The sequence below is a fragment of the Pleurodeles waltl genome, chromosome 3_1, assembly GCF_031143425.1.
Source record: "Pleurodeles waltl isolate 20211129_DDA chromosome 3_1, aPleWal1.hap1.20221129, whole genome shotgun sequence".
NCBI classification, from domain to species: Eukaryota; Metazoa; Chordata; class Amphibia; order Caudata; family Salamandridae; genus Pleurodeles; species Pleurodeles waltl.
Window position 1 is genome coordinate 558,156,426 of NC_090440.1, and position 23,506 is coordinate 558,179,931.

At 44.7% G+C, this 23,506-nt stretch overlaps 1 protein-coding gene across 1 annotated transcript in view; it reads left to right on the forward strand.

The window, feature by feature from the left end:
• The window catches only part of ADAMTS7 (ADAM metallopeptidase with thrombospondin type 1 motif 7), a 431,623-nt gene extending 408,847 nt beyond the window's left edge, over nucleotides 1–22,776 (forward strand). The window contains exon 24 of the mRNA XM_069222951.1: nucleotides 20,880–22,776. Coding sequence (XP_069079052.1) covers nucleotides 20,880–21,043 — 164 coding nt within the window. The 3' untranslated portion in view covers nucleotides 21,044–22,776. The remainder of the gene's footprint in view (nucleotides 1–20,879) is intronic.
• The last annotated feature ends 730 nt before the right edge of the window (nucleotides 22,777–23,506 follow it).

Here is a 23,506-nt window from a genome sequence, read left to right on the forward strand (position 1 = left end):
AGTATTAGATGTTCCAGAACAGAACAAGCAAATCTGGTGCAGTAGGGACACCCAGCATGCATTCAGAATATGTCCCAAACAGCGCCTGACAGGCACACACCTTTGCAGCAGTGCTGCCACCCAGTGGCCAGACACTGTATGATCTATACAGGGAGTGCAGAATTATTAGGCAAATGAGTATTTTGACCACATCATCCTCTTTATGCATGTTGTCTTACTCCAAGCTGTATAGGCTCGAAAGCCTACTACCAATTAAGCATATTAGGTGATGTGCATCTCTGTAATGAGAAGGGGTGTGGTCTAATGACATCAACACCCTATATCAGGTGTGCATAATTATTAGGCAACTTCCTTTCCTTTGGCAAAATGGGTCAAAAGAAGGACTTGACAGGCTCAGAAAAGTCAAAAATAGTGAGATATCTTGCAGAGGGATGCAGCACTCTTAAAATTGCAAAGCTTCTGAAGCGTGATCATCGAACAATCAAGCGTTTCATTCAAAATAGTCAACAGGTTCGCAAGAAGCGTGTGGAAAAACCAAGGCGCAAAATAACTGCCCATGAACTGAGAAAAGTCAAGCGTGCAGCTGCCACGATGCCACTTGCCACCAGTTTGGCCATATTTCAGAGCTGCAACATCACTGGAGTGCCCAAAAGCACAAGGTGTGCAATACTCAGAGACATGGCCAAGGTAAGAAAGGCTGAAAGACGACTACCACTGAACAAGACACACAAGCTGAAACGTCAAGACTGGGCCAAGAAATATCTCAAGACTGATTTTTCTAAGGTTTTATGGACTGATGAAATGAGAGTGAGTCTTGATGGGCCAGATGGATGGGCCCGTGGCTGGATTGGTAAAGGGCAGAGAGCTCCAGTCCGACTCAGACGCCAGCATTGTGGAGGTGGAGTACTGGTTTGGGCTGGTATCATCAAAGATGAGCTTGTGGGGCCTTTTCGGGTTGAGGATGGAGTCAAGCTCAACTCCCAGTCCTACTGCCAGTTCCTGGAAGACACCTTCTTCAAGCAGTGGTACAGGAAGAAGTCTGCATCCTTCAAGAAAAACATGATTCTCATGCAGGACAATGCTCCATCACACGCGTCCAAGTACTCCACAGCGTGGCTGGCAAGAAAGGGTATAAAAGAAGGAAATCTAATGACATGGCCTCCTTGTTCACCTGATCTGAACCCCATTGAGAACCTGTGGTCCATCATCAAATGTGAGATTTACAAGGAGGGAAAACAGTACACCTCTCTGAACAGTGTCTGGGAGGCTGTGGTTGCTGCTGCACGCAATGTTGATGGTGAACAGATCAAAACACTGACAGAATCCATGGATGGCAGGCTTTTGAGTGTCCTTGCAAAGAAAGGTGGCTATATTGGTCACTGATTTGTTTTTGTTTTGTTTTTGAATGTCAGAAATGTATATTTGTGAATGTTGAGATGTTATATTGGTTTCACTGGTAATAATAAATAATTGAAATGGGTATATATATTTTTTTGTTAAGTTGCCTAATAATTATGCACAGTAATAGTCACCTGCACACACAGATATCCCCCTAACATAGCTAAAACTAAAAACAAACTAAAAACTACTTCCAAAAATATTCAGCTTTGATATTAATGAGTTTTTTGGGTTCATTGAGAACATGGTTGTTGTTCAATAATAAAATTAATCCTCAAAAATACAACTTGCCTAATAATTCTGCACTCCCTGTATGTTAGTTCCTGTGTGGAGCAGAGAGACAAAGCACTGAGACACACATAGAGTAGCTAGCCAGAGTTTGCCACTGAGGTCTTTAGGGCAGACGTGCATGGGTTTGGCATTGGAACCGTGGGTCTGTTTGCAGAATGGCAGTGGATGTGGTCCTGGATGGTGTAGGCAGATACCAGTGTAACAAAATCACCTAACTCTGTGCGGGCTCCAGGACCTCTTGTTCTTTTTTAATTATGGCCATTGAGGTGTTGAGCTGCTCCGAAAATTGTCATTTTTTCAAGGCACCTGAGCTAGAAGTAGCATTAAGCAACAAGCATTGTCAAAGCCAATAGGTTTCACCTAAGCAAAATCTATTTGCTTTGTCAATGTTTTTTGACATGTTGTGTAGCAACTCGGGTTGCTGTGCAACATGTGTAAAAAAAGAAAAAAGAAAAACTAATAATAAAAGAAAGCAACATATGTGAAAAGTGAAGTGCCATGAAGGCAATTTCTGATAGCACACTACACCTCTTTACCTGCACACCAGTTACATTACGTAAGGACACATTCATTTGTAAGGGAATGGGAGAGAGAGTAAGTAATTTGCCCAAAATCACAGGATGTTGAGCCGACCCCGAGACAAAAACCTGGTTCTCTAGTTCCAAAGTTGGCAGCTGTAGGCAGAAGCTAAAAAACTATATTGTTGCAAGCACTACGGGCACTCTGTTGTTTGTTCTGTGTGCCGGGGAGGAGGAACAGAATAAAAATGATTAATATTTTTATTTTTATAGTCCTGTGATATCACTGTGTCTCCTCTGCACTTTTGACATGTGTTTTGTAAATATTTCTGCAATACAATCTGCTTACAGTGACCATATGACGCCAGCCAGTGTGAAAGCAGGGTGCTCATAACTTGGTGACCCCGGGTTCTGGCTGAGCCATCCTAAGCATGGCAGGGTTCTGGGGGTTGCAAGGACGTAGCACAGTAGGGCAGCATCTGCCTTCATTTTCAGAAAGGCTGGGTGGTGAGAAGGTGCTGCAGCAAAGAAAATCAAACCCTATGTTCTCGGATCGCATCAAAAGGTCTCCAGACTGCTCCTCGCATTCAGTGTGTCACCCCGGGTAACTTGTGTGCATGTTGCAGAACCTGTAGTGTGTGTGCTGTTTTTTATTGTTGGAATCCTTTAAATAAATGGTTAAAGGGCTTTGTTTCAGTGCGAGGCTACACAGCAGGCACCAGGCTGTTGTGTCGACAGTGGCGGAGGGAAAGCTTATTGAGGCGGGAAAGGCACCAACAATGCACTAGTCCATGCCCTCTCGAGAGCACTGTTTGCTCAGCTGCCCTGAAGCAGGTCATTCAGATTTGTGGTCTGTCCAGGGGCGGTGAGTGGATTTCAGCCAGCCATGTGCCCCTACCATGCTGCCTTCTGCCAAAAGGATGCTTCCGTAAACGCACACCTATGGAGTCCTGGTCATAATTGAATTAAAAAGTATCTGCAAAACGATGAGTAGTTAGCAGAGGGACACTGGTCAGTAGCCACTGGCAGTAACCAGAAGCTGTACTTCGTCCCCAAACTCCACACAATGGCATAGACGGCAAAGCAGAGCAGGAAGTCAAAGCAGATGACGTGCTGTCCAACCAGAAGCCGGTAAATTAGCGTGACGTTGGAATAAGCCAATGGTAAGTTCAGGTAAGTAAGCCCTTTTTAAGATTTTTTTTTTATTAACAACAGACTTCGCAAGCACAGAGCACAAACACAGCATGCAAGTGCGCACCATGCTGGCGAAGCCTAAAAATTGCATCTCCTGCCTTCCCTTACTCTGCTGGCTTGCTTGGCTGGACAAACAGAATGATTGCAGAGACTGCAGATAAATAATGAACAAACTACAAAGGTCATAGAGCTCCAACAGAGTTTGCTCCACAGGTTACAGCACTTCAAGAAGACTTATTAAATGTGCAGTTTGACATCTGAGAGATATGTTTTCCCAGCACTGTTTAAACTTCAGTTTCTACTTTCCTAAGCCCATGCACAGCCATTAGTATAACCAGTGTTTTGTTGCCCTAGTGTAGTGCAAGAACAGAAATGGCACCCCTGGCTGCTGTTTGAATGATAAATTACAGAAATAATCAGGATTCAGTGTATGGTATTGTAACATATATATAGCGCTTACTACCTCTGTGTGGGTCACTGAAGCACCTGCCTACAAAGGTATCACACTGCACTGTGTATGGTGGGTGTGTGGTTAGAAGGATGTTGTCATTGTCTTGATCTTATGTGGGAAGTATTTCTGTGTTGTTTTTAATGCCCACCGAGGTGCGGTTGTCGTGTTATTAGACACAGTGCGTAGCAGTGTGATGGAAGATCAGTCAATCAATCACTTATTTCTAGAGCACGCTTCTCACCCATGGGGTCTCAAGATGAAGTGGGGTATGTCCTCAGGGATCAGTCGAAGAGCCAGGTCTTAAGGTCCTTCCTGAATTGAGGTAGCGATGGCTACTGTCTGAGGTTGAGAGGTAGGGTGTTCCAACCTTTAGCTGCCAGGTAGGTGAAAGATCTTCCTCCAGCCGAAGACTTCTTTATGCAGGTACATTGGTGAGCGACTGCTGGGAGGAGCTGAGAGTCTGGAAGGCGAGTACCAGGTGAAGCGGTGGTTGAGGTAGTCGGGCCTGATGTGGAGGGCTCTGAAGGCGTGTGCGAGGAGTCTGAAGTTGATCCTCTTATCAACGGTGAGCCAGGGATGAAGTGTGAGAGACAGGTGTGCAGTTTATGGTTTTCAGTATGCAGGGATCACTGAACAGCTCTGCTGGTGCATTTATGTTATTTGATATGATATAATTGCTTAGCTGGTTAGTGCACTGGTTTGTTGAATGTGATATTTGTCTTTAGTTGTGGCCCTGAGCTGTCATGGTTGGAGGGAGAGAAAAGTGGAAAGAAGCTGATCGGATGAGCATTTTTATTATCATGCCACAGCTGTGTCTTTGTGAAATGTAAATAAGCAGTCAGATTGTACACCTATAGAGTATAAAGAACTGCAGTGGTAGACTACATTAAAGTCCCCCGAATTGTCTAGCCATGTGTGCCAGATCTCTTCAGTTATTCCATGCCTGTTCATTGTGTGAGGTCTGTTTTTTGAGCTGCACAGTGCTGGTGATGGACATCCCTCATACCTGATGTGTCTTGTGTGAATTTAAGAGGTATAAATTATAAGTTCCTGCTGACTGCCACTTTTCATGGTTTTAGTATTACTCTGGATCCTAACTTGTAGAATTGGTGGCTGTACAGCAGTGCCTAATTTATGAATAAAAACATGATAGTGCCCAAAGCTCTCATCTGAAACACGTGGACACTGCAATTAAATGTGGGAGCACCGAATACTGAGGCAGCCTCAGGCTTCCTCAGGCTTAGCACTCCCTTCCCCCTCAGCTCACTCTTGCAGATTTCTGCTTTCTCCCTTTTCAACGCATTTTTTGTTTTTCTCTTCCTCCGTCTTTCCCATACCGGACCGTTTGCTCGCAGTAAATGCTTGAAGCAGAAAAATAAGTGCCGTGCCTAGGACCGGAAACCACCGCCTCAAATTAAGCACTGTTGTACAGCAGACACCCCTGCTCCCGCTCAGAATGTGAAGGTGCTATGTTACGAATGACTCTGCCCCTCAGCTCCTGCTTACTTCGGGGCCTGTTCGGGCCGATCCTGTGTCCGCGCCTCTGAGAGGTCACTTCAAGTTCCTCAGACCCCTGCGGCTGGACGGTGTGATGAGCTCCTGCGTGTACCGTCAGGTCCCTATAAAAGGCGCAGTGTAATTCAGAGCAGGTGACGGGCCGTGGGAGCCTGTCTGAGCCCAGGGCCTGGTGGGGGAGGGGTATTAAACCTGGGCATGATCACAGAGCCTGCCGACTCAAAACACATTATTAGTAATTTCCAACACCGCCTGAGCCCGGCACAGAGACCGCCAGACTCGCTGAGCGAGGGGAGGAGGGTGAGGTCACGGAATTGGGTTCCTTGGCTGTCAAGGAATGTTTCTACGCTGACAGCCTTGCAGCAGAGTGTGAAGGCTGCTCAGAGACAAGTCTCCTTCCTAAAAAGTTATATGCGCTCGTGCTGACTTTGCAAGCTTATTAAAAAAGGTCCCCGTGCGTGGGGTAAGTGGCATTCCAGGCCTCACAACGTAAGTAGCCGTGTTTACATCTCGGAGGCACTGGGAAAGAGGATACTAACGCTGAGAATAACCAGCCTATGGGAGGCCACAAGGCTACTGTCAAAAGCCACAAGGAGGACTAAAGGTGAGGGGCGATGTCACAGACAGGGAGCCTTTACCCAGCGGCTGCTGCTGGTCAGGGTCTGCTCGCTTGCATCGAGGAGCTCAGGTTGGGCCTTTTCCACGAAGTATGGTAGCGTACCAGTGTGTCGTGGGCCCTAATGCGAGGAAAGAAATGACCCCCGTTGCTGCTGTTTTTAATTAAAACATTACAGCGGTCATGAGGGTTTATTGGGCTCTCAAGCCTCTGGGACCCGGTGCCAGTGCACCTTCTGCACCAATGGAAGATGTGACCCTGGGTCAGAGAACAGCCTTGTAACTAAGGAATGGTACCGCAGGAGCCAGGCCCAACGCCTCTGGGTGGGCACGGCTTAATCACCAAACTTTTTTTGTACCTTTTGCACAGCCAGCCCTATTACTAGGGCCACTTCTATTATGCGGCAGAGGAGAACCAAATTATGTGACAGTGTTGACTAAATTATGCGGTAAGAAAAGGCAAATTATGCAGATAATCTGGCACATTTTGTGATATTATTACTTGATGGTTTTTACATGTTTACACCCGGTAACAGTGTCCGGGAAAAGGCATCACCTTATTAGTACCAATTTAACACCCATATACCGCTAAAAGCAACTGAAAATGACCAGTCAACCTTTGCAAAAAGCTTCTGGTGTGCAGTGATCCGAGTCGCCATATTTTTTGTAAATTTTGATCCGTTTGAGCTAGAAACATAATAGCAGAATTATGTGGCAGATGATGGATTATGTGGCAAATGCAGGAAATCCATAATTATTTGAAAATCACCACAGAATGGCGCAATTCCAGGGGCCCTGACTATAAACTGCCAATACCAGACATTGGCCATAGGTGTCAAGATGGTAAAGGCTGGGAAAAATCCATCCACAAGGACACCATTTCATCCCCGGATCGTTGTTTTTTATTGCCAAGGTGTCTGTATCTCACAGAACATGTAAATGCGATCAGCACGCCCAGAGCTGCTACAGAGACATATATATGCATCTCAGTAGAAGCCACTTCGCTGTCAACGAGTAATTAAAATGTGCCCCTTGTGATTTTTAGGTCTGATGTATTGTAATCTATCTGTGGGCTTTGTACCATGCCCACCACACACCCATCACCATCACTCGTTCATGGGCTTGCCTTTCAAAAATCCTTTGTTATCATTGGTAAATGCTTTACGTTTGTCCCTCCTTAGGGCAGTTTTGTTACCGCCTTGGCCATCGACCCTGTTACATGAATAATTGCACATTTGCTGATATGTTTGACTGTGAGCGAACTTCTTTTTCCCTTTGTGTCTCTCCTTCGCACTCAAGCTCATGGCGGCCGTGGCACTTTGATTCGGCTTGCTTATGTCAACTGTTTTACTTTTCATTTCCATTGATGTGGCAAGGAAAATCCAGTTAGGAACTTACAATGCTAATAGCCGTAACTCGAGCAAACGCAAGACCCATTGCATTGCAAATGCTTGTTTTATAGGTAATGGTTTTGTATGGCATCTTTCAGTTGTTACACACGAAACCGTTACCTTCTTCAAAAGCATCTCACTGACAGTAAAAAGTACACACTTTAAAAAAATATTTTCACTTGAGGATGTTCTAATCTCTAAAAGTCAGAGCAATACCTGTGATTAACAGTAGGTGGAAATGGCGATGGATGTGTTTTGAGTTCACACCTGCCAGGTGGAGGGGGCGTGATGGGACACAGTTGGACATGTTTGCATTGAGTAGCAAAATTCCTAGGCTGGGTCTCAAGAAAGACAAAGCTGTCATTGAACAGTGCAGGCCATGCCCTAACCCTTGCACTTGAGGATGGGCAGGCTCCCACTGAAGTTAACTCAAGAAACGTTTGCATTAACCCAGCTGGAATTTCTGTGTGAATCGACAAAGAGACTCAGGGCCTCATTCCGACCCTGGCGGTACAAGACCGCCAGGGCCGGGGGCAACGGAAGCACCGCCAACAGGCTGGCGATGCTTCATTGCCCATTCTGACCGTCAGAAAAGGGAATCCGGCGGTTTCCCGCCGGATTTCCCCTGCTTGCACCCAACTCAGGGTAGAGAAGGCGAATGAAAGGGAGATGTTGGCCATTACCAGCTGGTCGGTTCTGCTGTTATTTATTTAAAAAAAACTTTATATTCCACCATTAGCAGAGCGGAAAAATATTTATTGCAATGGACATTTATGTTTCACACATTACAATACAGTTGCACATACTTTGCAAAGGCTATCTAGCTATTTGTTGTACTCAAAGATTACACTATTGAAACCTTTGCCAATCCTTATTACTGTCCCTAGAGAATGGAGGGGGTTTGGGATTTTATATGCAGAATGAAAGAAATCATGACATATTCAAATGGATTTTAAACAGGGTGCAAATAATGGCTCCTTTATCATGAAACATCACTGACAATGTGAGCAGAGCAGCAGGTATCTCATAAGGGCACTAAGAGTGCAAACAATTCCCTCACATTGCATTTCTCTTTCTAAAATGTGATGTCTTGAATCTTACAATGCCTCATGGCCAGGCTCTTCCATTATTTATGTATGTAAACACTATGGGCCTCATTACAAGTCTGGCGGTATACCTACCGCCAGAATTGTGGTGGCGTTCGGACTGCCACCAATGCAGCGGTACGAGCACCACGTTATGACCGTCGCGGTAGTGCCAAAGCCGGACCGCCAGGATTAGTTGTCCTGGTGGTCTGGCAGTTGTGGCGGTCCTAATCCGCCAGGGCAGCTCTGCCCTGGGGATTACAGCTTTGTTCTCCGCCAGCGATTTCATGGCGGTAGCACCGCCATGAAAAGGCTGGCGGAGAATGGGTGCAGGGGGCCCCTGCACTTCCCATGCACTTGTCATGGGCAGTGCAGGGAGTCCCCTGGCCAGCATCGTTGCAATGTTCACTGTCTCCTTTGCAAACAATGAGCATTGCGAGAGTGCTGGTGTACCCTGCATCCTACAACATTGCTGCCAGCTCAATCACGAGCTGGAGACAATGCTGTAGGGTGTTTCCCGCTTAGGCCAGCGGGTGGAAACTCAGGTTTCCGCCCACCAACCTAGTGGGAAACTCATAATGGGCCCGGCAGGGAAGTAGCCACTGTGGCGGTAACCTCCCTGTCAGAAGTTCAGCGGACGGGTAAAACCGTCCACCGAACTCATAATCAGGACCTATGTAATGTACAATAATGTTCTTCAAGACAGTGTTCTAGTGGAAAGAAGTCCTACTAGAGGTGTATACATGTGGATAAACAGCAGGGCTTTAAATAGGATGAAAAAAAGTGGGGGTGTCTAAAAAGGGGTGTAGCCTATGTAACTAAGCATGTGACTTAAACATGTAAACTACATTTTTGTGATCCTCACTCACCTGTAAGTACTGCATTTTGCTTCTATGAGGTGACTCCGTATTGTGCTGTACAGAAAAAAAATACAGAAAAACAACATCCTGGAAAAAGCACTTTTAGGGAATGCAAAAATGAGTAAAACGTGAAATATAAATAGGAACTAAAAGACATCAATTGCCTTAACGTTAACTGTTCAGAAATCAATTCATGTTTTTGCCATTAAATTTATTTACATGAATACACAGACTGGTAGGGCCGTTTTTAATTACTATCTGGTCTGAATTTTGGAGGGTGCAGGCCCACATAAAGCCCTAATAAAGAGCAAAAACAAAAGCAAAGATCTGTACTTAAGAGGCTCAATTTTGTTGTAAGTGGTGGACACCCGGAGGCCTGTCTTTTTTTTTTTTTTTCCTTTGTCCTCATTCACCGTGGCTATTAAAGAACCCTTCTTACTTTACCAATAGTAGAGCAATAGAGTTATCCAGGCCAGGGGACGCCCTTTACTCTCAAACAATCCTCCATCAGTCTAGATTCCATGAGGATTTCAGAGCAGGGGATAAAATCATTGGACAAATAACTGAAACCAATACTTATTCACACATAATGTTTGCCAAATTATCATTATCTAAATCAACATTTCCAGGTCAATGTTTCCAAATCAATAATGGTGCCCAAAAATTCCCCCCCATCCTGTTATTTCCCCGTGACCTTAAATCCAAATCCGCGGTACGAAACACATCATTAAGCCATTCCGAATAAATTGGAAGGGAAGTCGACATCCATTTTCTGCATATTTCCCTTCTCCCCAACAGAATTACATAAAATACAAATTTGAGATTCAGGGTTGTATCTCTTCCACTCCTCCCCTGCTGATCTTGTGGTTGACCAAAAATTACTAAAGGGAGAGATGCTACAATTTCCCACTCCAATATATTCGAGACTGTCTCACATACCTTTTCCCAAAAATAACGAACATCCGGACATTCCCAGAACATATGGATGTCAGTTGCTTGTATTAAACCACATTTTGGACATTTCACCTCCTGCCCTCCTTTCATTTTAGATAACTTCTCAGGATAAATATAAGCTCTATGAATCATATAGTAGTGGTTCTTCCTCAAAGCAGCTGGCTTAACAATGTCAGACAGAAAAGTTAATGACTCCTTCCACCACATATGAGCAGACTCTTTAGGGAAGAATTCACTCCACAAAGCCTTGGGAAGTTCGAACTCACCACCCACCCCTTCTAGAATCCCCCAATACCAAGCTGCCACTCGATGGGGGCCTACCAATGGATTCAGTGAATAAGGAACATTTTTGTTGCTTCCCACCAATTGCCCCCCTCCTTGTAACCCACCCTCCCTCAACCCTCCCGTAGAGAACCCCCCCACTTTGTCGGCCAACATGGCCCTTTTTTTAGAGTGCACCGCCTACCTGGGAGACTTTAGTGCATTTGGGGGAAAATCCCCTTTCAGATATGATCAGCCTGCTCTCTCCTAATAACAGCCAACAATTCGTCTGCCCTGCCCACATCCCTTATATTGTACATTTTATTATTGTGCATAAATCGAAGAAATGCAGGGAATTTCAGCTGCACGGAAGCCCCTACCTTCTTGAACTCATCCAAACGCTTTCCCAACTCCCACCGCCTATCCATAGTAAGTTTAGACAAATCAGACCTAATCTCAAATGTCACATTTTCCACCCTTAGCGACTTCTGCCTTAATGCACTGATCAAAATATTTTCCTTCAGCTGATAAGTTAAAAAGTTAACCAGGATTTTTCGCGGTCTAGTGCTATTCGGCCGCCTCGTGAAAGGGTCACGATGAACTCTCTGGATATCTTTCTCGATCTCTTCTTTACTCTCCTCCAACTCACATACAGATTATATTAAGGAGACCACATAAGGCTTCAAATTTTCCCCTTCCGCTCCTTCCAGAACCTTCAAAAGTCTAATATTGTTCCTTCATGAATAGTTCTCCAGTTGCTCCATCCTGGCTTGTAATCCTTGCTCCTTTTCATTCAACTCTCGAATCTCCTCTTTATGGTGCTTCAACTCCTCCTTCATCCCCCCCACCGTTTCCTCTAAAACTTGGATCCTCTCCATCAAACTGTCAAATCTTTTTTCCAATACCTCACAGGCCTCTCTAATTTCCCCTTGATTACTCTCAGAACTTGCAAAGCCTTTTTTTATATCTTCCAAAATGGAAAGGATCACAGCCTCCATGGAGGGACTATAAGTTGAACCAGGGGCCAGGACTTGGGGGGGAGGGGAGATAGAAACCGTCGAAGCCAGGACTTCTTCCTCCTGCCGCAAGGTTGACGCATTGCTACTTTGACTGGCCAGGGAGGCTTCAGATCCTACTTGTCACCTTTTGGCGAGCCCATCATCATTTGGAGGGAAAGAATTATCTTCCACCCCCTTACCAGAGCCTACACCATTCCCACTCGCCTTAACAGTATGATCATCCATTTTCCCTTGACCAGGAATAAGTACAATACCCTCCGGTCTCGCCCTGAAATAGGCTCTTAGTGAAGGTGTAAGTTTGTTTTTTATTTCTTGCCTTCCCTCACTTCCTCTCTTTACAGGGTACTTCACTGGTTCCAAAGTTTTTGCACAGCTCTTGCCCTGTATTCCACAGGCCTCACTACCACTCTCTCCCTACCTCAACCCTCGCCCCCCTACCTGAGATGGATTAAAGAAGAGAGCGGAGGGGGGGCTCCAACCCCCTCCACTCTGCCTAAATGAGCTTCCAACAAGCTCAGCTGCCGCTGTAACCTCCTTCCTGGCCGCCTGTTTCGCGCGCGTTGCCGTGCTACCAGGTTCCTGGGAATTTCTCCCAGGAACCTTGCTTGTGCTGGCTCTGCTTGGATTCCCCCAAAGGGGAATCCTTGCTGCACCTTGGCGCACCCGACGGAGCTCCAGCGCGGCACGCTCCCAGTGCCGGAGTCTCCCGCCGGGTGCCTCTCCTTCCTGCAGAGCCGACCGGATCCCCGTGCTCTCAAACGCCAGCAGGCACATCCGCAGGCCGACCGACTCGTCCGTGCCACGCCTCCTCAGGAACGGCGGGTAAGCGCTTCTAATGGGCTACCGCCTCCGTGTAGCCCGCCATGTTCTCCCTGCCTCGTGTTGTCTGGTTTTTGATCCTTTCCCGGAGGCCTGTCTTAATGCTAAATGTAACATTGCTTGTTTTACACAAACTACTTTTTTTTCTCTCTGGGAGTTACAAGGGGCAGTGTTAATACAGTTGTGCTGCTGTGCTTCCACGCTAAACAACATTATTTCTTATTGGTAAATAACATTTTAATGTGGCCTAGAGAATGTTTTTACTTCTTAAGAAACCTTTTTATTTTGTTTGGCATTTGGATACTATTAGTATCAATGTGTTTTAAAATGACAAATGAGTGATATAAATATGCAGCAGAGTGTGCTGCATATTGCCACATAATTTGATATTCCTGCTGCTTAATTCCTGCTACATATTAATTAGGACTTCTATTTCCGAATAATTCCAGTGGCCCTCTCCTTAGGTGTTAAAAACATTCACTATGAATTTATCTCAATACCACTTTATCTTGTATCATTCCTTACAGTGTGTGTGTGTGAAGTAAAATGAGTAATTTTATACACATATCGGCAACCATGTTTGATACCCTCCTACATTGCATCTTGTAACACCATATTCTAAACTTTTTATAAGTCTTGAATACTGTAGGGCTTAAAGTTCTGTTTTTCTTAGTAACATGAAAGATTGTAGGTCAGTTCCATGTCCCCTCTTCTCAGTTGGGACATTTTCTATTGCTTCTTTGTCAATAAGTCATGGTAGCTTTTCAGGTAATCCATGAAAATTATCTAATTTGCGAAATAACATCTGACCCAGACTGCAACCTCTGCTGAGTTGCCTCTGTCCTGTTTCATAAGTGAAGAGAGCATAGACAACCGGATGGCTTCAAGGTGCTTAGACAATTAAAAGAAAGTCACCAAACTAAGACCCCCTATCACTATTTCCTTTGGAAGATACAAACTAGGGCAAAAGGATAAGAAAAGTCCCCATGACTGATTTTAGAAAAAGAGATATGTTTTTAGGGCTTTCTCGAAAGAGGTGATTCAGAGTTTCTCTAATTTCACTCATCGGCCTGTTCCAGAAATGTGGAACCTGGTAACGAAAATAAGGCCCTTCAATAATCTATTTCTTAATTCCAGAAATTTGGAACCAGGTAACGAAAATAAGGCCCTTCAATAATCCATTTCTTAATTCTAGAACATTTAAATTTGAGGATGAAGGCCAAGTGTAAGGCACTTCTTGGTATGTATTTGAGGTGGGGCACATACAGTTTGGTTTCTCCTAGCCGTAGAAGAGTTTATGGGCCAGGCAGAATGATTTGGACTTAAGTTTCCTTCCATGAACAACCAGTGTGCACTTTTTTTCACTGGTCTTTGGAATGTAAAAAAAAATAGTTTGTGTATGACCTCTTTATACTTTGAATAATCTTCCATCAGAATGGAATAAAGCTGTGCACTATTTTCTCTAAGATAACACTTGCAAAACTTTCATCCGGAACATTTCTTCCACAAACGTGAACACCTTATTTGTTTTTCACTTGGCTATAAATTTACGTACATACATCTAGTAGAACTATATCAGAACAATCATGGATCCAATGCTTTCAGAAAAGCTAAACCAATATTCGCCTAATGCAACCTTGGTACACCTTCAAGGGTCGTTTTAGGTGTTCCTTCATAATATGTACCTCATCACTGCTCATGAAATTCAAGTTGCCACTCATCAGTCTCTCCGCCAAACCATCCAAATTAAGCAACCAATAACCAGCTCTAGCTTTGGCCATATTTTTGTCATTTATAGATGGCCGTACCTGCCCAAATTTAAGAATCTCTCCCACGGCTTACGGAGGAACCAACAGATAATACCATGCTAAAAGGTCCTTCTCTAACCCAAACGCATCTCTCACAATCTGAGTTTATCTCCTTTGCCACCCCTTTTCCGCTAGCCATAATTGTCTCACATATGTGTTAACTTCCAATAACAGTTTCTAAAAGTATTTCACGACCCTACTATCATCAAGTCATCTTCTGTAGGAAACACCTGCTGTATTAAACTTTCTAATTTAGCATTTGTGTGCCCGCAAGCCCCTTAGCGGTGTCTACAAGCTCAGTAACGCCTCAGGCACACAGTATTTTCCAATTCCTCTTAAATATCCTTCACCTACGTTATTAGAATATTCATGCACCTGCTGTAGATCCTGACCTTAATTAGTCGTGTAAACATTCTCTTGTAAGCAACCAAGGCTGTCTTATAACAACTCAGGGGAGAAAACCTTTATCTGATCTGCTCTCCACTGCTGCAGCACAGCTCATAGTATTGAGCATCCTTGCTAGGGTTTCATTTTGTTTTTATAAATTGTCTGAAGTGGTCAGCTCAATGTATCTTCTTCTTTACCTGGCACAGAAATTCTTATGTGAACAGGACATTGTATAAATTGCTTGTTTCAGGAAGCCTTTTATGTCGTAGTTTCTCATTATCACCTATGGAGTCTGCTTAACTGCCCCTTACACATATAATGCTGTGCATGCTTCTCATTTAATGTGATGGTTAACTTCAGCCCGATCTTTACCGTCATTCTAACCTGTCTATCAGTCATGCCCCCCATTACTGTGTGGTCCATACTCAGTTGTGTCCTTTATCTCTGTAATGATTTTTTCACTTGCTCTGGAAATGTCAGCACCACCAGTGCCTTTGTCATACCTTCATTCCAAGAGCATTTGACTTGTGCATCCTCTTCTGCAGTTCCTGCACAAGGCTTTATTCACTGGACTGTCCATGAGACTGGTAAGATGAGAGGTGCCACTACAGTACCACAGTTAGGAAGGTAGTGTGGGTGTTACCAGCTGACGCAACAGCAAGGAAAGGTGAAACGCCCTCTGGCAACACCACCAGTGTTGAGCCTGAACTCGTTTCATTCCTTCGTGCTCCAGTGTGCATGGTAGTAACAGCAGCAGTAGTGAGAGACGATTTGGTCCCATTGAGTAGGAGATCCATCTGCAAGAACTCACATTCAAAGAGCTGTGTTTAAAACGGCAACACAAGGTAGTTTGCAGAGCTCAGGGAAAAGCTTTTGTTTAAGTCGTGCAAACCTGCCTTCAAATCCTGCAGAATCATATTCTGGTGGCAGAACACCAAAATAGTATTGTCTGACTGTGTAAATGTTAAGGTGATATGTAGTACACGTGTGACTGGTAGGACAAAGATGCTAGTTTATTGAACATAAGATACACAAGCATGGCCTGATCTGGAGCAAGAGATGTTACCAGCTTAGCCCTGGAATCACTTAAGTAACTGGCATGAGGAGACTCCACAGAAGGATTCTCCATGGCAACACAGAGAGTTCTACGTGAGACAACAATTACATCACTGACCACATAACTAAGTAAGACACAATAACATCTCTCTTTTTCCAAGAGAATAACAACCAAGAAAACAAAACCCCTTTCTAGAATTATATCCACAAAATAGATCATGGAGCATCCACCATGTGATCTAAGCTACTCTCACACCACCACAGACAAAATCTTCCACACCAAAAAGCAAAAGTAGCACATGCACCAAGCAGCACAGGAATCCACTACACATTATGATACTCTTCGTCCGGTCGAAACTGAAGAACACTTCCAACTACCACTATAGCCAAAATGTTATCAGTTGGCTACACCAGCGCGATAAAGCAACAAACTAGAATGCCAAACTAATCCTACAAACCACATCGTTTTTTATAGTTCCACACACAACAAAAACAGAAAAATTGCCATAGCCATCACACCTGTAACAACAAGGCTAGGCTTTTAAAAGGCTAAAACAACCAGACTGTAGAAAATCAGATATGCTTTCAAATAACTAAAGCAAAACGAAAATGCCTGAAAAGAATATAACACGTCTCAAAATGATTGTAGCATTCAGACACCGTGTCCAGTGGGTTTAAAATGCCTACTGAAAACAGACTACTTGTAGAAAAATCTGCCGGGTCCATCTTTATTATCTAATGTTTAAGATGATACTGAAACATGCTTACTTGATATGTTTATAGATAATACTTTAGCCAGAGAGTATAAAATCACTGGTGTAGTCACCTTGAGTCCATTCCTTGCTTAGACGCCAACCAATGCAGCCTTATGACAGGGTCCTGCAGGGACAGAGGCTGTAAGTCTGGCCGGCACTAAAACCATGGGCGGACAGCCTTTACAGAGATCCCAGCAAGGACTCAGGAGCACAGCCTTCAAAGAGCATAAACTCAGCACTTCAAGATGATGGTCTTTGGTGAGAGGAAGTTCCCTTAGAGCATAGAGTGAAGATTCGTCTGCCCCTTGGTTCATGCCACACATCCTTTCCAGGATTTGTGGTGTCAGCACTTGCAAGGCTCGCAGGCAACCTTCTCCTTCATGTGCTTTTCCAAAAGAAGTATTCATCTTCTCCAACCCATTCAAGCATAGTGCCCACTTCTGTCCGTGCGTTGGGGGTGCACAGACCTTCATCATCTCTGCCAAAAAAAAGCTTTAGTGGTGTTTCCAACACAACCTTTGTCATCTCACCCCATACAGTTTGTCTTACAATAGCACCATCCCACCACTTCTTGGCTCTTGTGTATATAAACAACATAGGGGCTAGGATAAAGCTTTCTGTAGTCTGTGTTCAGACTTAATTTGTCATTTTTGTACAGTAAAAGGGACACCTAAAATTCTGCGTTGTCTGCACCACACAGGTCAATTGCTATTTTTCGCAGTCGACAGTGCCCCTCGCTCAAAGAAAAAGCAAGGTAGGACCTGTGAAGAAGAGATTGCAAAGCATGGTTGCTGCTCATGCCAGCACTACCGCACTTCAGTGCCCAGAAATAAGTATGTCGGGAAGTGACGCCCGATAAGGCAAAGCACTCATTTGTACAAGCAGTATCCACGTGCATTACTTGCACTGATGGTCACTTTGGCTTGATACACGGCAGTTGCACCACTCGTTTGGAGGCGGGCAAGCAGCAAGGGAATTAGGGTACGTGATACAGTGTGTCATCTCTGTGCCAACAACTCCCTTTTAACGAAACACAAAATCCAGTACTTTATACCAGTAGTTCTAATGAAACACACCACATAATAGCGAGGTGGAGGTACATTCAGAGGTATGCTTTAATATAAGCGCTATTGGCTGAACTACTGTTACTGTCTATGTCCCTTAAAACCCCTGTGGTGATCTTCTCACATATTCGAGAAGATACCAATATTTCTATTACAGCATGATTTGTTTTCTTCCCATCATTCTTCTGTTGGTAGACGACTGTAGCATTAACATTTGCGCACTTTCCTTAGTCATCTCTTGTAAACATCTTTGCATTTCTACAATGGTATTCACTTCTGGTTATCCCTCTGTGAAATGTCAATGTCACTCTTCCTTCTGGGAGAAGCCTCTTCTATGGACACTCAATCTTCCCAGCGCTGGATGAACAGGTCTACCATAGAACGTCTCAGCAGAAAAAAGCTTGGAAATAATTCCACGTAGTTTAACATCATAGCTCCCCGTCCTCAAAACTTGATTCACAATACTGAAAACTTACATGAAAAGTGACCAATAGCACAAGAGTGATATCACAAATGTAGAGATGAAAGATATTGAGTACTTCACGTTACCTCCAACCAAGTAACCTTATTTTCATCAGGCACAGATCTAGCACAGGCATTATTGTTATCAGCAATCCTAGAAGATGGCTTCTTCTCAAGTGTACGTTGAGATTCACTCTAGCAAAATGATCATCCACTCAAGTAAATGCCATGCGCTTCCACAATTGAACTAGTTACTTACCTCTGGTAACACTGGTAGATATATACTCTATCTAACCTCAGATTCCTCACCTTGTGAAGTTTCCCCAGGTGCCAGACTGCATCCGGAAAAGCAGTACCCCTGCACACTGGTAGGTGACGCTATGCAACTTTGCCTCTACACCATTCTGCTTTGGAAGTGACAAACTGAGCCGCTTTTAAGCATCCTAATGTTTTCTGATGTTAGTTTCTTTCATGAACTCAGACACGGAGCCCTACAGTAAACTAAACTAAGGTCCATATTTATACTTTTTTGTGCCACATTTGTGTCATTTTTTGACGCAAATGCGCCGCAAACTTACAAAGTACAATTATATTTTATACGTTTGCGCCACTTTGAGTAAAAAAATGACGCAAATGCGGCTGCACCGATGCCCACATAGCTGCCTGACAGATATCCAGGCATGGAGAAAGTGATTAAGTGTAAGGCCCTACAGACTGTGATATGCTCTACAATACCTTATTCTAGAGTGAATAGTTAAGTGTAAGGTCCTACAGACTCTGATATGCTCTACAATACTTTAGGGTGAATAATTAAACTAGTAAGTAAGTCACTCTGAATGTGGGAGTGGGTTTACAGAGAGACTGGTACCCCTGACTACCGAAGATGGGCAGCGACCACCTTCATTTTTTTTTAAACACTCAAGGGGCACTAGTGAGGCAAAAGAGGAGATGGTAAACTGAAAGTGCCTGTGGGACACTGTGAACCACAGGTCACATCTGTGAGCTTGCAGTACCAGGATGTGAAAATAAACATCCTGCACGTCCAGCATCACCATCCAGTCTCTGGGATTCAGAGAGGACCTAGGCCATGGTGAGCTTTTCAAAATTTCTTTGTACTGGATGATCTAGAATAGGATGGAGAACTCAGTTTTTCGTCTGTACCAGAAAGTAGTGGGAATTGCACCCTGTCCCTATTCTCAAAGCTGGCACGCTTTCCATGGTTCCTCTGATTAAAAGAGCCTGCACTAAAAAATACATATATATGGTCCACTGAAACTTGTTATGATGTAGGGGGGAAGGTGTTTTGGGTCAAAAAGGAATAGCAGGGCACAGCTCCACTGGACAATCTGCAGGACCCGTCTGTCGGATGTAATGTGTTGCCACCCCAGCAGAAAGTGGCTGATCCTGCCTACGACAGGATGGCTGTGTGCCCTGGAGGGTGAACTATAGGGGTTTGGAGGTTGTGGGCGGAAGATTGGGATGAAATCTGTCTCTGATGGCCTCATCATTGTTTGTTGAGCCCACTGCCTGATCTCGAAAGGACTGGGAGGCCTGTTATGCGGGAAGTGAAGCCTGATGTTCGCCATACACCAAGCCCCTGGCATATCCCCAAAAGGTAAAAATTGTTGGTCAGTATCCCTGACTTGAGCTGAAATGCCCAATGAGCGTGTCATGACTCTTCTTTTCTTACCATGCTATGGGTCTGAGTCCACCTTTTCATCAGGCATATCCATTAGGGACACCTGGACATCCAAGGAGAAGCCAGTGGACCTCATCCATCTACCATCTGTTGTCATCATAGGGCAAGGCAAACTCTTCCCCTTCCCCACCAGTGTCTTCTCCTTATAGCTGGCTCTGATCATAGTTCGAACCAAAAAGTTGGTGTAATGCATGTGTACAGTAGTGGAATTGTGTCTGAGTCTGGAGAATTTACTATAGGCTGTGGTACATCAAAATATGGGCATGGCCTTGGTCGAGATGAAGCCAGCTTCGAGTTGGATACCATGATGGGTTGCTGTCCCTCCTGCGGCGCTGGTGTCAATGTTTGAGAGACCTGTGTAGTCTTTAGCTTCAGCCTCAATGCCAGTGTGGACCACAAAGCAGGCTCAAGAGGCCCAGACGCCTCAAAAGGTGAACTCACTGGTGGTAACCCCACTGGGGGTCCCTGAGAATAGTTGGGGCCGAAGGCATGCTAGAGGCAGCATGACACATTGACCAGACTGGTACTACAGAAGTGAGCCTTGCGTTTATCTCAGAGCATTAAATGAATATGGTCGATAGGCTGCTGTTTGGGTAAAATGTGCTTGATGAGAAAGCCTAGGCTAGGGTCTTTCTCCTGTGCCCGTTGAGTGTATTTAGGCCAAAGATTTACTTATACCGGGCTAAGAACCTGGTTTAGACTTTGACGTAAGGGGTTACTCTGTCACAAATGTGATGTATATCTCCATTCGCTGTATTACGATTCCATTACAGCCTATGGAACTTGTAATACACCTGACGGGATATCCGTCAGATTTGTGATGGAGTAACCAATTCGCCAAACTCTAAAACAAGCCCTAAATGTTTCTGGGTATGCACAGTTACTCTGCCAGATAAGTAGTATGCTGTCAGTGACTGTCCTTAAGACAAAGGATTTATATTTCAAAAGCAAATTCAGGTTGTGTTCGACATTCGTGTAGTAAGCTCATAATCAGAGTGATTTTTTTCAAAGCATCTGGTATCAGTTATGAGGTATGCATAATCTGTGGGGTGGCTTTTGGTGAAAATGGGATGGATTTCACTGCTGCAAACATGTAGGGTGCACCCTGAGTAAAGTCTGAAGATGGATTTCTTGCCTGAAATGTCCCACATCCCATAGAGGGAACAGATGAATGTTTCTTTACAGTGAATGACCGAGTGCCTGTTCTTCACAGTGGTGGCTATAACGTTTTGGCCTTTTCCTGAGAGTAACCATCTTTCCATCTTTTGTTTGTGCAGGCTTTCATTGTGAGCGGGACCATCTCAGCTTTAGCTTCTGTCAGACACTACGACTTCTGGGAAGGTGCCACCTGCCAACTGTCAAGGTGCAGTGCTGCCGAACCTGCTTCCCACACAGTTCTGGCACCCGTGACCGAGGGAACGAGCGAGTTTCACGCAGGTGAGACTTCCTGTTCCAGGAGACATTGTGAAAGTCAGCAGCCTATCATCTTCAGTCAGATCCTAGGGGCTTCCGTCCTTGGACTTTCCTATCCCAATATACCACTGTTTGGAGGACATTCCAGGTTCAAGGACCTTCCAGCCTGGATGACTGCTCTACCTAATGGAAAACTCTACATTCACTCTTCTAGCTCTAGCACTGTCCAACTGAAGAGTTTTCATGGTTCCTAAGTTCATATTTATGCAACATTCAGGAAGCTCCTAGGACATCTTCTGGACTCATGCTACTGGTGCAGGTGCACTTGAACTGCACATTTGGGCTTTCCCATGCAGTTTGCAGACATTGTCCTTGATCAATCAGGCGAACTCAACAAGCAACACAACTCAGGAGCGGCTCCAGACCTTGTCATTGATTCATCATCTCTTGAGCTGGGCTCTCATTCCTTCCCACAATTTAAATTCGTGCTGGATGCAGCTGTGCTGCTTGATGCAGTACTCCAACATAACCGACCACAAGCACTGCTTAACTTCCCTAGGGCAAGAAGAAATCAACTTTGTGAGGTAGGACAAAACTTGGTGCTGATGGTCCAGGCACCCACCAATATAATGGACGGTGCCACTGACCACACTGGACCTAGTGGACCTCAGCAGGGGACTTCTTGAGGTGCTGGCAGGACCAGCGTATGGTGCTCCAGTCCCATTGTTGTATTGCTGGGTGTGAAGCTATTTTAATGGACTGTCCTAAAAATAAGTGGACTTCCCCTCAACCACCTATCACATTCCACTCCTGATGCTTGGTGAGATTAATGAGGGACATGGATAGGCTATCGTAGTCCCTCCATAAATGACAACGTCAGTTGCACAGAGCACTGTCAACGTTGAGTTTCTGTATTTGGGTTGGATGCTTACAGACTTCTTGTTGCACAGTAGGCCTCTCCTACCCTTGGTCGTGCATCCTTTGTGGTCAGCTGGGCTGCCCATTCTTGGAGGGTGTCCTGTGGGTGCATTCATAAAGCAAAGTCTGTCACATATCGAAACTAATGGCACCTCTTACCGACCGGTATGAATGGAGCAAACTAATTTGCTAGTTGTACTCAATCAATGTGATTGGCTAGTGGTCTGTGTTAGGGGTAGGTATACCGTCCGCTGGACCCTTGATGGCACGCTGGGTCCCAGGGTGCTGGATCTACCTGTGTTGTTCTTGAGCACGCCCTCCGAGGTGCGTCTTTGCCCACCTGTATGTCACTAAGAGAAGACATATATTATCTACCTTACCTACAAACTGCATGCACTGCACTCATCTTTCCTATTCTCATTGCTACAACTAACACTTTTTCAACCGTGCACCCGAAGGGCACCCAGGAACTTAATGAAAGTAATAGTGTTCGTATGTCCTATATATAAATGATATATATGGAGTAGCTACTTACGAAATTATTGAAAAGTGCTTTAAGCCTTGCAAAGGGTATGAAGAGTTCTACATAAAGAACCATACAATGCAAAGCAATCCAATCATGCATTTTCTTAGTGACTAACAGTAAGGTTTCTGTACGTTTGCCCCTTCTTAGTCCGTCCCAGTGATGGCCTAGGCTCGTCCACCTCCACATCATTCCGTCCCAGGGATTTCCCCCACCCCTTTGCAGTTTTTGGTGCTGAACAAAATCCAGGTATTTTTTATAGTTTATTTTGTACATGGTGTGCTCACCATCACTTTAAATTAAACAGTGATTTAATGAAACATGTCCTTGTTTGGTTTCTCTGGGTTCATGGTGGAGGAAAGCAGAGTGCAGGTGGCCATGCGTGTAATTACTTTTGTAGGGGACTGCATTCGGACCTGGGGGTCCCAGGAATGAGTAAAGAAACAATGTGCCCACGGATCCTCTCACAAAGAGGTAATTCAAGGCACATGTTGTTAGAGCCAGACAATACACTCTGTTAAGACATTTCACCTGGGCCTTCTGGCAGGAAGTCTGCAATCTCAACCAGACAAGGTTACATTACTTAAAGTTACAATCATCCTATGAGCACCCATGTTGAATGGAGAAGCTGCGTGCGAGAGCTGACTCCTAGAGTGCACGCGTGGAGTGGAGAGGTGGGGTGCAGCTGGTAGGTCATTGGAAGTGGATTGTTTAATTTGAAGAGCAGTCGTGTGTGGGCTGGTTGCAGATCTTGCCTGCAGAAAGAGTGTTTGTGGCTCTCGTCTCTGCGCACATTTTGCATAAAAAGTATATTGTATGAGACTGGTAATGCTCTGGATGTGGCAACTAAGAAGAGAGTTGGGTGTGGCTGTAAACCCTTGGGTTTCAATGCGCATTTTTTGGTTGCTAGTTACGCGCGTGGGTGTGTACGCTCTGGTGGTTCTTTGGATGTGCATGCCTTGTTGATAGTTTGAGTGTGGCTGGTAATCGCCTGAACATGGATGCACAATGGAGAGGTTCTTGTGTGGCGTGCATGGTCACTGAACATTG